Below are 14,198 nucleotides of genomic sequence, written 5' to 3'. Positions count from 1 at the left end.
TGATCAACAATGCAAAATTTAGAAACCATATGAATCATGTCAAAAAAAATTAGCATGCCTAAAGTTGTGACATTTAGTAAACCTATGATCTTTATGTAATTTTGTCAAAAAAATTACATAAAACACCCTTCCTGATAACAAATTTACTAAATTGAGGTCCTACACATAAAATAAATTGCAAAAAGGGTCCTTGTAATTTGCAGAATAGGTCATTATAGGTCATTATGCATATATTTTTTCATAGAAATGGTCAACTTGCTTAAAAAAATTATAAAAATGATTCTTGCATAATATAAAATTTACATATTACACTTCCTATAAAATAAGGGTTATATCACCCTAATTTACTTCGAAATTTATTGTTTTATATAAATTTTGCACACACCGATTAAAAAATAATAAATATAACATGTTAAATAGCTTAAAAGCATACAAAAAATTTAACCATTAGTTTGCTTTTTCCATTTGCTATTGTCGCACATTAAAAGAATGTTGCGTTTTGGTTAAGAAAACTTTAATCGGAATAGTTCTTGATCCTCCACCATCGCCACATGGTTTGTCTACGATGTCAGCCACTTTCAGTAATTACAGCTCCTTTTTGGCTAAACATTTAATCTCGATAAGGACAAAGAAAACGACCCCCCAAAAAGAGGTCCGCCCGCCGCCCAACTTCCGGCGGCTCAGCCGGTGCAGCAATAAAGTCTTCCGGTGGCGTCACCTCAGCTTTTGTATTTACTCATATCGCGCACTTTAAGCACGGCGCAGGTTAGTCTCCCCCACCACCCCACCGTTAGATCCCCAGGTCAGCCGCATGCCTCTCTCTCCCCCACCCCCACTCCACCCTACCTTTATCATCTCCAACCTAACCCCAACAATTCATTATGCCTCCCCTCACCACCTCCGACCACCGACCACCTCTCTCCGATTTCTCACTCCTGAATTGGGTCTTACTCTTTCATCATCGTCTCTGTCGCCATGGCCAGCTCCAACTCACCTTCTTCCTCTCACGAACAAACAAATCCACGCGCCGCCAAACCACCGGCGGCATCTCGCCGCTTGCCTCCTCCCTGCTGGTCCCACGATGAGACGGTGGCGTTGATCGATGCGTATCGTGGTAAGTGGTACTCTCTTCAGCGAGGTAACCTTCGTGCTCCCCACTGGCAAGAAGTCGCCGATGGTGTCGCCGTCCGGTGCCCGTTAAGCGACCCACCGAAAACCTCGATTCAGTGTCGTCATAAGATGGAGAAGCTCAGGAAACGTTATCGGGCGGAGATCCAACGAATTGCGAATACACCAAGGGGACACCGGTATCCGTCGTCATGGGTTCACTTTAAACAAATGGATGCGATGGAGTTGGGTCTTTCTTCTTCAGATCCATCTGTAGATCCGATCAATCAAGAGGAAGATGAGGTAGATGAAGATCATGAAGACGAATTGTTCTTGTATCCTAAAAGAATCAAACAAGCAGTCACTCTCCCTCTCAATCGACGGTATCAGGGTTTAGTCGGTAACGGTGTTACTGCCGGAAAGAGAAACGGGAACGGCGTTCGGATCAAAATCCCAAATATCGCCGCCGTTACTCCGCCTAATACATCCTTTGATGACTACCCACCGCCGGTGAACCCACATTACAGGCCAGGTAAGCGATCGAGAGATGGGTTTGTGAAGGAAGCTTTTGGAAGTGAGATGAACAGAAAACATGATGGTGGTGGAGGGATGAAGATGAGGAAGGACATGGAAAACGATGAGACTCATCTGATGGATGGAATGGTGGCAGCGATTCAGAAGTTAGGAGATGGGTTTCTGAAGATAGAGATGATGAAGATGGACATGGCAAGAGAGCTTGAATCCATGCGAATGAAAATGGAGATGAAAAGAACTGAAATGATCCTGGAATCACAGCAGAAGCTGGTGGATTCATTTGCAAAAACAGTTATGGAGAAGAAGAACAAGAAGATTAAAAGAATGGGTACACCAGAATTGTGAACAAGAGCTTCAAGGTATCATTAACATGTATTTTCATGGAAGTTAGGCTTTAAATTGGTAGTCTTTTTGTTAATAGTTTGGTCAAATTTGGAACCTTGATGTTTCTTGTGATGTGGAAATTGTAGAGCTCTTTTGTTAACAAATTACTTGTTTCATCTTTCATTCTCTCCAATTACATTACTTGCTAATTTTGCTGTTACAAAAAAAAAAAAAATTACTTGCTAATTTTGAATAGTTCTAGTATACATAATATACATGTGATTTGATCAATATTTAGCAATGGGTAAATGTTTGATTTTTAAGCCCCCACTCAAAATATGACATTGTAATTTGTTTAAAATTGTGAATTGAGGTATAGAAATTGGATTTTTTTGTGGCATGCCAAAAATTAATATAATTTTTAGGAGCCAGGATGCAGGTAAGATATATATTTGCTCTTGATCTCTTGCAATACATGTTCATGGAAAATCACCATTTAAAAAAAAACTTGTGTAGTTATCTCCGATAATTGTGAGAAGTGTTTCAAGGTCACATGTCTCCATTTGAAATCTATAAACGACGACCTTGATAATTTATCATGTTCGTATGAATCGGTAAATGAGAGTTATCTCACTAGTGGTGGTTAATTAGAGCAACTCCAATCATAAAAACATTACTGTGTATTTTTTAGAGGTTCATGAACACCATTTTATAGGCTTATATAAAGACTATATTTTAGGCATCATAGTTGGTGTGTGTGAACCTATCTATGTATTTTTTAGAGTTTCATGACCACCATTTTATAAGCTTATATAATATAACTAGTTTATAACCGTGAGAACCACAGTTATAAAATTAATTAAACTTTTATATTAAAAATTCAAAGTTATTAATCAATTATTTTAAATAAATTATTAATTAAGAGATTTTTTTAATTATATAAAGTTATAATCATTGATTTAAATAAGACAAAAATGCAAAAATGGTCCCTGTAGTTTGTCATTTTTTGTGGATATGGTCCAAACCTTATAAAAATTGGATTTCTGGTCCTTATTGAGAGGTTTGTTTGTGGAACAATTCCTTGGAGTTAACTTCCGTTTGTTTGTGGCTGTTAAACCCCTCACATGCATTGCACACGAGGGCATAGATGTCTTTTTACTTGAGGGACCATTTTTACAATTCCTGAAATAAACTCACTTGTTATCGTCTTAGCGCCATATTACACACAACATATTTAGTTATCTCTTACACTTCCATCTTCTTCATCATTCATTTTGAACGCAAAAACCCTAATCAAGATTTGGTCCAAGGTGTTTACTTGTTTTTGCTTTTCAACTGTAAATGGTGTTCGTAATGTGGGCGATTAGGCCAAAAGGCAAGACGTATGACATCACAAATGAATATGGTTAGTTTCACTTCTCCTCTGTTTACGAAATTTTGTTGGGTTTCTTGATGATCTGAAGAACAGAGCCAAAAATACAAACATCTGATAATTTTTTACTTAATGTTTTTTGTATCTTGTAGAGCGTGTACCAACAATGTTCACCATAAAGCTACACCATGGTGGAAATTTTACCAAGCTTCCAAACACGAAATATGTTAAAGGTGAAGTGCGATATATTGATTTAGTAGACATTGATGAGTTCTCAGTTCATGAACTAGACGCAATGATGCTAGAGCTAGGTTACTCTGTACCCCCAGTAATATATTACCATTTTAGGATTCCTCATGAATACTTGGATTTTGGTCTTAGAGCTTTAGGGAATGATAATGATGTCTTGAATTTGGCTCAATATATTGGAGATAACAAGGTCATTGAAGTGTATACAGAACATGGACAAACTAATTTGCTGACCTATTTTATGTCTCCAAAAGGAAAGCAAAAGGTTATTATTAAGGAGCTCTGTGATGGTGATCTTCCAAAAGAAGCAAATGTACCTCAAGTACCAGCAAAGGATAAAACCCCAATAATAGATGAAGCTAATGATCAAACACAGTTGGCAGGGTATATGTCCTTGATACTCTTTGACAGAGTCCCTACACAAGTTTCACCAGAGTATAGAAGAAATGGAAGGGTGAACTCAATAGTTGGTCAAAGTGATGGGTTTTAGGTAAAACAAATAAATTAGAAAAATAATTCCTAAGTTCACATGCAACCTACTTTGGATCTATGTTTTAACTATTGAACATATAACTTTAAATTGCAAAACAAGAACCCTATAGGAGAGAGGCTAATTTCGAAATTAACAAACTAGGGTTTAAGAGTTACATACCTTTCAATTGTTATAGCAAACAATTGACAATCCTCTTGATCTTGATCTTCTTGGAAGCTTAGCACCACAAATGTAATGCATCTAATGGAATCACACCCAAGAGCTAGCAAGAAGGAAACTTATAAGGAGAGAGAGGCTAGGGTATGCAAAAATCGGCCTAGGGTTTCTTCCAAGGTAGGAGTGGCCGATTTTAGGAGCTGGGAGGCTCCTTATATAGTTGAGGGATCTAGGGTTTAGGGAAAACCCTAATACTCCTTTGCTTGGGGCCTAAGCTAATCCAAAGGCCTTATCCAAAGCCCCTTGGACGAAATCCTTAAGGTTTCCCCTATAGATTTCGTCCACCTCCTTCCAAGGAGGTTCTGGAGCCTTCCACTCAACTATTAGATAACTGCAAACTAGTCCCTGCACTTTATAATTAATACTTTTAACCCCAAAATTAATTCTGATTAATTTCTGGCTAACTATTAATTAAACATAATGATTTCTAATTAATATATTAATCTTTTAACATATTAATAAATCATTTATATTAATTCATTAATCTTATAATAAATCAATATCTTTCCTTTCATAATTTCCTTGTCCAGTTGCTAGGTTTGAGGGCAACCCGAAAGGACTGTGCTGCTATCAATTCAAGTACATACCAATTATAGTTATGGGCTTAGACACCTAATCCAACAGTCTCCCACTTGGATAAGTCTGTAACTATAATTGCTAGTATGCCTTCTAAATTTGACCAGCAAATTGTAGCTTCCAAAAGCTGCTGCTGAACTCTGACCCAGTCAGTTACGTGTCCTTAGATAAGTGATCATATAATCCTTCGTTCTGCAAGATATCCCCAGACATAAGACATGGAATGTAATCAATCTCTTTATCCAGAATCTATGTTTCCCGATTTCCGATTTGTGATGATGTAGGACTTCTAATTGAACACATCAATTTAATCCTAGCTGGGCCCAACACATAAGTCAACACCAAATCATCGAGGGGCCCACAGATATCGCTTTTCCCGTTAGGGCAGAAGGAACGAATAAACTTTGACTCATATGCTTGTATCTTTTACTTATCAAATTATACACGACAATACGTTTTATAACACCAAGTTACTGATGCGTTTTCGTATCACCAATGCATGACCGACTTGTAAATTACAACTCATATTTCTCCGTTTCAAGATTATAAGATATTATCGTCTCAGTATTACTCGTGATGAATTCCATGAAGTGATACTTTGAGCGAGGGTTTATCCAATACTCAAATCTCAATTTCTGAGTACTCATGAACGTTGCAGCAATTCTATTGCCATGTCTATCCTTAGACAATCTACAATCCAGTTCATGACAGTCTTAATTCACTACTCACTTCCAAAAGTACGAGCGACTGTGGAGTTTGAATAATTAAATTATTCGGGAAGTAAAACATGCAAAATATGAAACACAATAACAAACAATCGACAAAAGGCAGTAACCAAACTTATAAATAATACTTTATTATTTAATCACCAAAAGTCAATTACATTTACTTTGTTACAAGTTTCAGAACAAAACTAATCTAACTACTAAAACTAATATCATCTTTCAGTCCTATGCTCCGAGCATGCTGAATATGCTTAGCCCTACTTAGACCCTTTGTGAGGGGATCTGCTGGGTTATCTTCAGATGACACCCTCTTTACTACAAGAAGGCCTTCTTCTACTCTATGTCTGATAAAATGGTACTTTCTGTCGATATGTCTGGTTTTACCATGATCTCTCGGTTCCTTTGTTAAGGCAACCGCTCCCTCATTATCGCAGAACAGTTCCATAGGCTCCTGGATGGTTGGAACAACTCCGAGATCTACGATGAAGTTCCTTAACCAAGCTGCTTCTTTCGACGCTTCACTCGCTGCTATGTACTCTAATTCACAAGTAGAATCAGCCACCGTATCTTGCTTGGAACTTTTCCAAGTAACTGCTCCTCCATTCAGTAGAAATACCCAGCCAGATTGAGAACGGAAGTTATCTCTATCCGTCTGAAAGCTGGCATCATTGTAACAATCTACTCTCAAAGTATCATTGCCACCAAGCACAAGGACCCAGTCCTTTGTCCTTTGCAAATACTTGAGTATATTCTTAACCGCTATCCAATGAGCTCTACCCGGGTTTCCCTGATAGCGACTGACCATGCTCAAAGCAAATGCCACATCAGGGCGAGTACATGTCATAGCGTACATGATCGATCCGACAGCGGAAGCATAAGGTACACGACTCATGTTTGCTATTTCCTCATCTGTACTCGGGCATTGAGTCTTACTCAATTTGGTATTGCTTTGGATAGGTAGCTCTCCCTTCTTGGAATTTTCCATACTAAACCTCTTTAGTACCTTATCCAAGTATGTGCTCTGACTAAGTCCAATTAGTCTCTTCTTTCTATCTCTCAATATTCTAATCCCAAGAATATAGGCAGCTTCTCCAAGGTCTTTCATGGCAAAACACTTTCCAAGCCAAGACTTAACATCTTTCAAGGTTGGAACGTCGTTACCAATGAGTAATATGTCATCGACATATAACACCAGAAAAGTTACTACACTCCCACTAGCCTTGATATACACACAGAACTCATCTTTACTTCTAGAGAAACCAAACTCTTTGACTTTCTCATGGAAGCAAAGATTCCATCTGCGAGATGCTTGTTTCAATCCATAAATGGATTTCTCAAGCTTGCACGCTCTATTGGGAAACTTTGCATCAACAAAACCCTCTGGCTGATTCATGTAAACATCCTCAGCCAACTTCCCGTTAAGGAAAGCAGTCTTGACATCCATCTGCCAGATTTCATAGTTATGAAAGGCAGCTATGGCGAGCAATATCCTAATAGATTTAATCTTAGCTACTGGCGAGAAGGTCTCATCATAGTCAACCCCTGGGGTTTGAGTGAAACCTTTTGCAACCAGTCGAGCCTTGAATGTGTGCACATTCCCATCCATGTCTGTCTTCTTCTTGAAGATCCATTTGCAACCAACTGTCTTACGACCTGGTGCACTATCAACCAAATTCCAAACTTGGTTGTCATACATGGACTTAATCTCGCTGTCCATTGCCTCTTTCCACTTGGAAGCCTCTGGGCCTGCCATTGCTTCCTTATAAGTAACTGGTTCATCTAAATTTACCAGTGTCCTATCACTGATGAATGTGTCACCATCTGAAGTAATATGAAAACCATACAACTCAGGTGGCACACTCACCCTAGTGGATCTACGAAGAGGCAATGAGTTATCAATTGGTTCAACAGGAACTGTTTCCTCTGGTTGAGTGCTAGTGTCATCTAAGGTTCCTTCATTGGCTAACTCTTGAATTTCTTCAAGGTCAATGGTGCTCCCACTGTCCTCTTTGAATATGAGCTCTCTTTTTAGAAAGACTCATCTTCGTGCTACAAAGACCACGTTTTCACTAGGTCTGTAGAACAAATATCCAAAGGACTGCTTTGGGTAACCAATTAAAACACATTTCTCACTTCTAGCTGCTAGCTTGTCGTGAGTCTCCCGTCTTACAAAAGCTTCACAACCCCATACTTTAATATGTGCTAACGAGGGAACTTTCCCTGTCCACATTTCGTGAGGTGTTTTGGCAACCTTCTTTGTAGGGACAAGATTGAGGATGTGGGCGGCTGTCTCTAATGCATACCCCCAGAAGTGAATAGGAAGCGAAGCACGACTCATCATAGAACGAACCATGTCTAACAAGGTTCGATTACGCCTCTCAGCTACACCATTTAACTGTGGTGTCCTAGGAGGAGTTAATTGTGAGACTATCCCACATTCTTTCAGATAGTCGTTGAACTCGATACTAAGATACTCCCCGCCTCTATCGGATCTAAGTACCTTTATCTTCCTGCCCAATTGATTTTCGACCTCATGCTTAAACTCTTTGAACTTTTCAAAGGTTTCTGACTTCTGTTTGATTAAGTAGATATAGCCATATCTGCTATAATCATCAGTGAAAGTCACATAGAATCGATTAGCATCCCTTGTAGTTGATCTGAAGGGCCCACACACATCTGTATGTATGAGATCCAACAAACCTTCACCTCTTTCACAAGACCCTGTGAATGGTGATTTTGTCATCTTTCCCAAAAGACAAGATTCACACATATCATCTGATTTTAGGTCAAATGATTCCAACACTCCATCCTTTTGGAGTTGGGCTATACGTTTCTTGTTAATGTGTCCAAGACGACAATGCCACAAGCATGCCTTGTCTACATTATTAGACAAGTCAATATTAAATACACTATTTCCTAAGCTATCAACATAAGTCACTGTTTCATACACACCATCACAAGGCAAAGCTTCAAACACAAAAACACCATTCTTATAAACAGAAATTGAACCATTCAAATCATTAAAAGAATATTTAAAACCTTGTCTGAACAATACATGAAATGAAATAATGTTTCTCGTCATCTCAGACGAATAGCAACAATTTAATAAATCTAATCTAACATCATTACTAAGAAAAAGTTGATAAACTCCGATCTTGGTCACTGGTGAAGACTTCTTGTTTCCCATGATCAAGTTTATCCTTCCTCGCTCTATCTCCTCACTTTCTTTTAGCCCCTGTAAATCAGAACAGATGTGAAAACCACATCCTGTATCAAGGACCCATGAACGAGAAGATAATGAGTTATTAGAAGAAATAGTGTAAATACCTGCTGAAGATGGCTTCACTTTGCCATCTTTGATATCCTGCAGATATTTGGGCAGATTCTCTTCCAGTGCCCTTTGTCATTGCAATAAAAGCAATCTGCATCTTTTGGATCAGAAACATGGGGAATGGTAGCATTGGGCTTAGCCTTTGGGCCATTACTAGATGACCCAGCTTGAGCCTTGTTCTTCCAGTTTTGCTTAGGAGGACCTTTCCTCTTTTTCCCCTTTCCCTGTCCAATAGCCAAGACAGGGGCACTTGCAGGAGTGGAGGCTATACTTTTACCCTTCATCCCTGCTTCAGCTGTCTGCAACAAGTTGTGCAATTGGGCCAGTGTCTGCTCAGTGTTGTTCAAATGGTAAGTTAGAATAAACTGACCATAACAATCAGGTAATGAGTTCAAGACCATGTCAATGGCCAATTCCTCATCAAAGTGAATGTTGAGCTTGACCAAACGCTCTATGTAGCGTTGCATTCTTTGCACATGAGACACAACCGACTCCCCTTCTTTCATCTTGCAAGCCATGAGTGACTTGACTACTTCAAACTTTTCTTGACGAGCTCGCTTATGGTACTTTTCCATAAGGTCCTTGTCCATCTCAAAAGGCCAGTAGTACTCATAGTACCTCTGCAGTTCTGGGGACATGGTTGCGACCATGATGCATGCCACTTTGGTAGCATCATCATAATGTTTCTTGTAGGCAACATATTCTTCAGGAGTAGCTTTAGACTCATCAAGCTCTTTGAGCTCCTTTTCAAGGACATATTCTTTGTCCTCAAAATGAAGCGCCATCTTGATGTTGCGCATCCAATCGTTATAGTTAGAGCCATCCATAACGACTTTGGAGCAAATGTTGAGCAAAGAGAAGTTGTGGTTGGAGGATGATGAAGCAGAAGTGTTTCCAGGAGTAGACATCTGAAAGGAAAGAAAGTTTTAGTTAGATTTCAAGATACCTCAATATAATAACCCAAAGATATAATATTAAGGTTAGGATCCAACTATGAAGATTCACAACTTAGAAATGGGATGCCGAGATCCAAGTGTAAATTTCATAAAGGTAGGTGAATGACGATTCACCAATTCCACCATTAGACGAAATAAACGAAGTGAAATTCCTAATTCTTTGAGATACATTGAAACTATTCAATGGCATGTTTTAATCTCAGATTATGCTCTTCTATTTGTGACTGGGATGCCGATGATCACAAACAAGATGTGAATAACCATGCAAATGTGCTTGGTAACCTCATTGTCTTTATCATTAACTATTGATGTGCTGGTAAACCACACACGCTCCATCAAAATGACAATTATGAGATACCCATTACTACTCTTTATTAGTGCCTTTTAGTGTGCTGGTTAACCACACACGCTCCACTAACGACCAATAAAGCATAATGTGCAATTTCATGGATTAGCATACTTTTCACATTTTTCCTAAAGTAACTAGAGTTGGGATTTTATAAAATAATGTTCTAGTACTTTCTTTAATAACATTATACTTTTAATGAGATGTAGTTGTCCTATCAAACCCGTTCTGCTAACGACCCTCCACTAATCAAGGAAGCGGTGGGTGAGAGTGGACAAGCATTCAACTACCATTTTATAGGCAGTTTCCTTATACCCCCCTTATAGACTAGCTTCGTGAATGAGGCATACTAGCGATTTGACTGACCATATTCTTATACATATATAATATTAAACTTTTAATTATAATACATATATAAGGTGTGTTTTAAACTTTTTAAAACTTTAAGGTTTATATATAAATTTCGAAAAATTAAACTATTAATTTAAATTTAAAATAAACCAAATAACTAGATTTAATAATTATCTATTAATTAACTTTTAATTAATCTATTAAATCTTGTAAGGATTATCTAATCAAATTAAACAATTAATTTAATCATAATCCTTATCCCTCTAGATTTCGAAAATTAGGGTAAAGGATAATTTCCTTATTTTTCTCAATTATCCAATTAGGCAATAATTATCCAATCAAGTAATAATTATCCAAAATAAGATAAAACCTTAAAATAACAAGCAAATTTCGAAATTCAAGGGAGGAGGCTAGGGTTTTCCAAAACCCTAACCCTAATTTCGATTAGGGTTCATGGAGGCTAGGGTTTTTCGAAAAACCCTTTGAACCAAAAACCCTAAAAACGAAAATTTTGGCCTTTAGGGTTGAATGGCTATAAACCCTAATTTTCAATTCAACTATTATAGCAATTCAATTTAAAACAAACAATGTCTCTGATACCACTGATGGGTTTTAGGTAAAACAAATAAACTAGAAAAACAATTCCTAAGTTCACATGCAACCTACTTTGGATCTATGTTTTAACTATTGAACATATAACTTTGAATTGCAAAACAAGAACCCTAGAGGAGAGAGGCTAATTTCGAAATTAACAAACTAGGGTTTAAGAGTTACATACGTTTCAATTGTTATAGCAAACAATTGACAATCCTCTTGATCTTGATCTTCTTGGAAGCTTAGCACCACAAATGTAATGCCTCTAATGGAATCACACCCAAGAGCTAGCAAGAAGGAAACTTATAAGGAGAGAGAGGCTAGGGTATGCAAAAATCGGCCTAGGGTTTCTTCCAAGGTAGGAGTGGCCGATTTTAGGAGCTGGGAGGCTCCTTATATAGTTGAGGGATCTAGGGTTTAGGGAAAACCCTAATACTCCTTTGCTTGGGGCCTAAGCTAATCCAAAGGCCTTATCCAAAGCCCCTTGGACGAAATCCTTAGGGTTTACCCTATAGATTTCGTCCACCTCCTTCCAAGGAGGTTCTGGAGCCTTCCACTCAACTATTAGATAACTGCAAACTAGTCCCTGCACTTTATAATTAATACTTTTAACCCCAAAATTAGATCTGATTAATTTCTGGCTAACTATTAATTAAACATAATGATTTCTAATTAATATATTAATCTTTTAACATGTTAATTCATTAATCTTATAATAAATCAATATCTCTCCTTTCATATTTTCCTTGTCCAGTTGCTAGGTTTGAGGGCAACCCAAAAGGACTGTGCTACTATCAATTCAAGTACATACCAATTATAGTTATGAGCTTAGACACCTAATCCAACACGAAGTTCTTGTGCCAATAAGCTTCGTTTAGTTGAATTGGATGCTGTAGTAGAAGATCAAGGTGGTGATCATGCTAAATTGGATGATGTTGTACAAGATCAAGGTGGTGACCATGATAACTTTGATTATGATGACTTTCACTATGAGAACTTTTCTCATGATCACTTTGATCCTTTTGATGGAGAACATTATCAACCACCATAAGATGAGAATGTTGAAGACCATCAGTCTGAACATGAAAAGTCTGCTGACAGTGATGATCTTGGGCAACAATCAGAAGAACAGTATGATGAACTTGTTGATGATGAAAACAATGTATCAGAAGTGGAGGTGGATATGACTGACTTTAACCTCAATCTTGATAAGGATGATGGTTGTGTTCAAATGGATGGGTTTCATAACGGGGTTGGGACAAATGATGAACATGAGGACATAGAAGTCATTGACAATGATAGATGGGATTCTTTAGATGAAGGGTCAGAAAATGAAAGGAAAAGAAGATGTGTTCTTAAGAATTTGGCTATGGAGAAAAGATGCAGTCTTGGCAATGTCCATAAGGCCAGTTTTTATGTGAGGCAAAAGTTTAAATCAAAGAAAGATTTGAAAGAAAAAATTGATATGCACGCATTAGAAACTAGGAGGAATTTATATTATAAAAAAAAAGAAAAAAAAACCCACCCCATTGCCCTATTACCTAAACCTAAACATACCTTATGAAAAAAATCACAAAAAACACCCAACTAGCCAACAACAGAATCTTTAGAGCTGTGCACCAAGTTTGCATTCGGTTTATATTTCTCAATAGTCCAAGAATAATGACTTTAGACCTTTCACACATGGGGGGATCAACCCATCCGATGAAGCGACAAGCAGAATCCGTCAAAAAGGGGAAAATAACAAATGTTATTTGATTACAAATCAAAATGGGTGCAAACGGATTTCTTTACCTTTTGAGGGCAAGCATAGAAACGTCTGCCTGGGTTCTTCGGTGTCCATGAGCATTTAACAACAGCAAACTTACCACAAAAACAGAGAACCATCGTGTGATTAATTGACAAGACGACCGTTAACAAAGAGAGATGAGAGAAGGAAGAACAACTTGAAAGTTGCAGAACAACGTTTGGGGAAGAACTTGAACGTTGGGGAAGTCTCTATATATTAGTTAAGGAATTGTAAAAATGGTCCCTCAAGTAAAAAGACATTTATGCCCTCGTGTGCAATGCACGTGAGGGGTTTAACAGCCACAAGCAAACGGAAGTTAACTCCAGGGACTTGTTCCACAAACAAACCTCTCAATAAGGACCAGAAATCCAATTTTTAAAAGGTTTGGACCATATCCACAAAAAATGACAAACCACAGGGACCATTTTTGCATTTTTGTCTTTAAATAAATATGTGAAATTATATCACTTTATAATTTGTATTAATTTTATTTTAATTTTAATTTTAATGCTATTAATTTAATATAGATAGAATGAAAAACTTAAATTTTAAAATTTAAAATGAATAATCAATAGGTTGACAAATGACGAATATTAATTAGAAGACATAATAGAGTGACACATGACAAAAGAAGAATAAAATATGTTAATTAAGAGCTCTAATAAGGTGACATATGTCAAAAGAAGAATAAAACTATTCTTTAATTAAAATAGGGAGATTATAATAGTATATTTTAAGCCTAGTGGCGTGGGCAACTAGATATTATACCCAAAAGCTGCCACGTCACATTCCATATCAATATGGTGTTATAACACCAAATGAAAAAAATTTGACAACTAGTTATAACACTCAATGTCATCATTTTTTTCGATTTAATTTTTTGTACTTATGAAAACAAAATTAATTGAAACATGTTAGTTAAATAAAACCTATTTTTTTAATTAAACATAACATTTAAAAATCTAAAAAAAAACATTACAACAAAAAAAACATTTAAAAACAAAAAAAAATACATTTTTGTCCCTAATTTATTCATTTTCATTTCAATCGTACATAAAATCAGCCAAATCTTCTCGAAGTTGCTTGTGTTTTAGTGCGTCTTGAATATCTACGACCCTATATAAATATTCCGCTATCTTGGGTTGAAATTGCATGTGTCTGGGCTCTGAAGCCGAATACTCTGCAATATTTTGTCTTTTATCTTCAACAACCATGTTATGCATTATGATACATTC

At 37.2% G+C, this 14,198-nt stretch overlaps 1 protein-coding gene across 1 annotated transcript; it reads left to right on the top strand.

The window, feature by feature from the left end:
• The first annotated feature begins 462 nt into the window (after positions 1–462).
• LOC145160574 (uncharacterized) lies at positions 463–2,129 on the top strand. The gene has a single exon (XM_079079843.1). It carries the CDS (start codon positions 976–978, stop codon positions 1,984–1,986), a length of 1,011 nt encoding a protein of 336 aa, XP_078935969.1. The 5' UTR covers positions 463–975; the 3' UTR covers positions 1,987–2,129.
• Positions 2,130–14,198: the final 12,069 nt, after the last annotated feature.

This window comes from Lactuca virosa, chromosome 1 (genome assembly GCF_052849685.1).
Source record: "Lactuca virosa cultivar CGN04683 chromosome 1, Lactuca_virosa_CGN04683_v6, whole genome shotgun sequence".
Lineage (NCBI taxonomy): Eukaryota > Viridiplantae > Streptophyta > Magnoliopsida > Asterales > Asteraceae > Lactuca > Lactuca virosa.
Note: the sequence above shows the minus strand (reverse complement) of the source record. Positions and strands in the feature narration are given on the sequence as shown.

Coding starts and splice junctions, on each gene's coding strand:
- LOC145160574 (XM_079079843.1), top strand. CDS start 976: ATGGCCAGCTCCAACTCACCTTCTTCCTCTCACGAACAAACAAATCCA.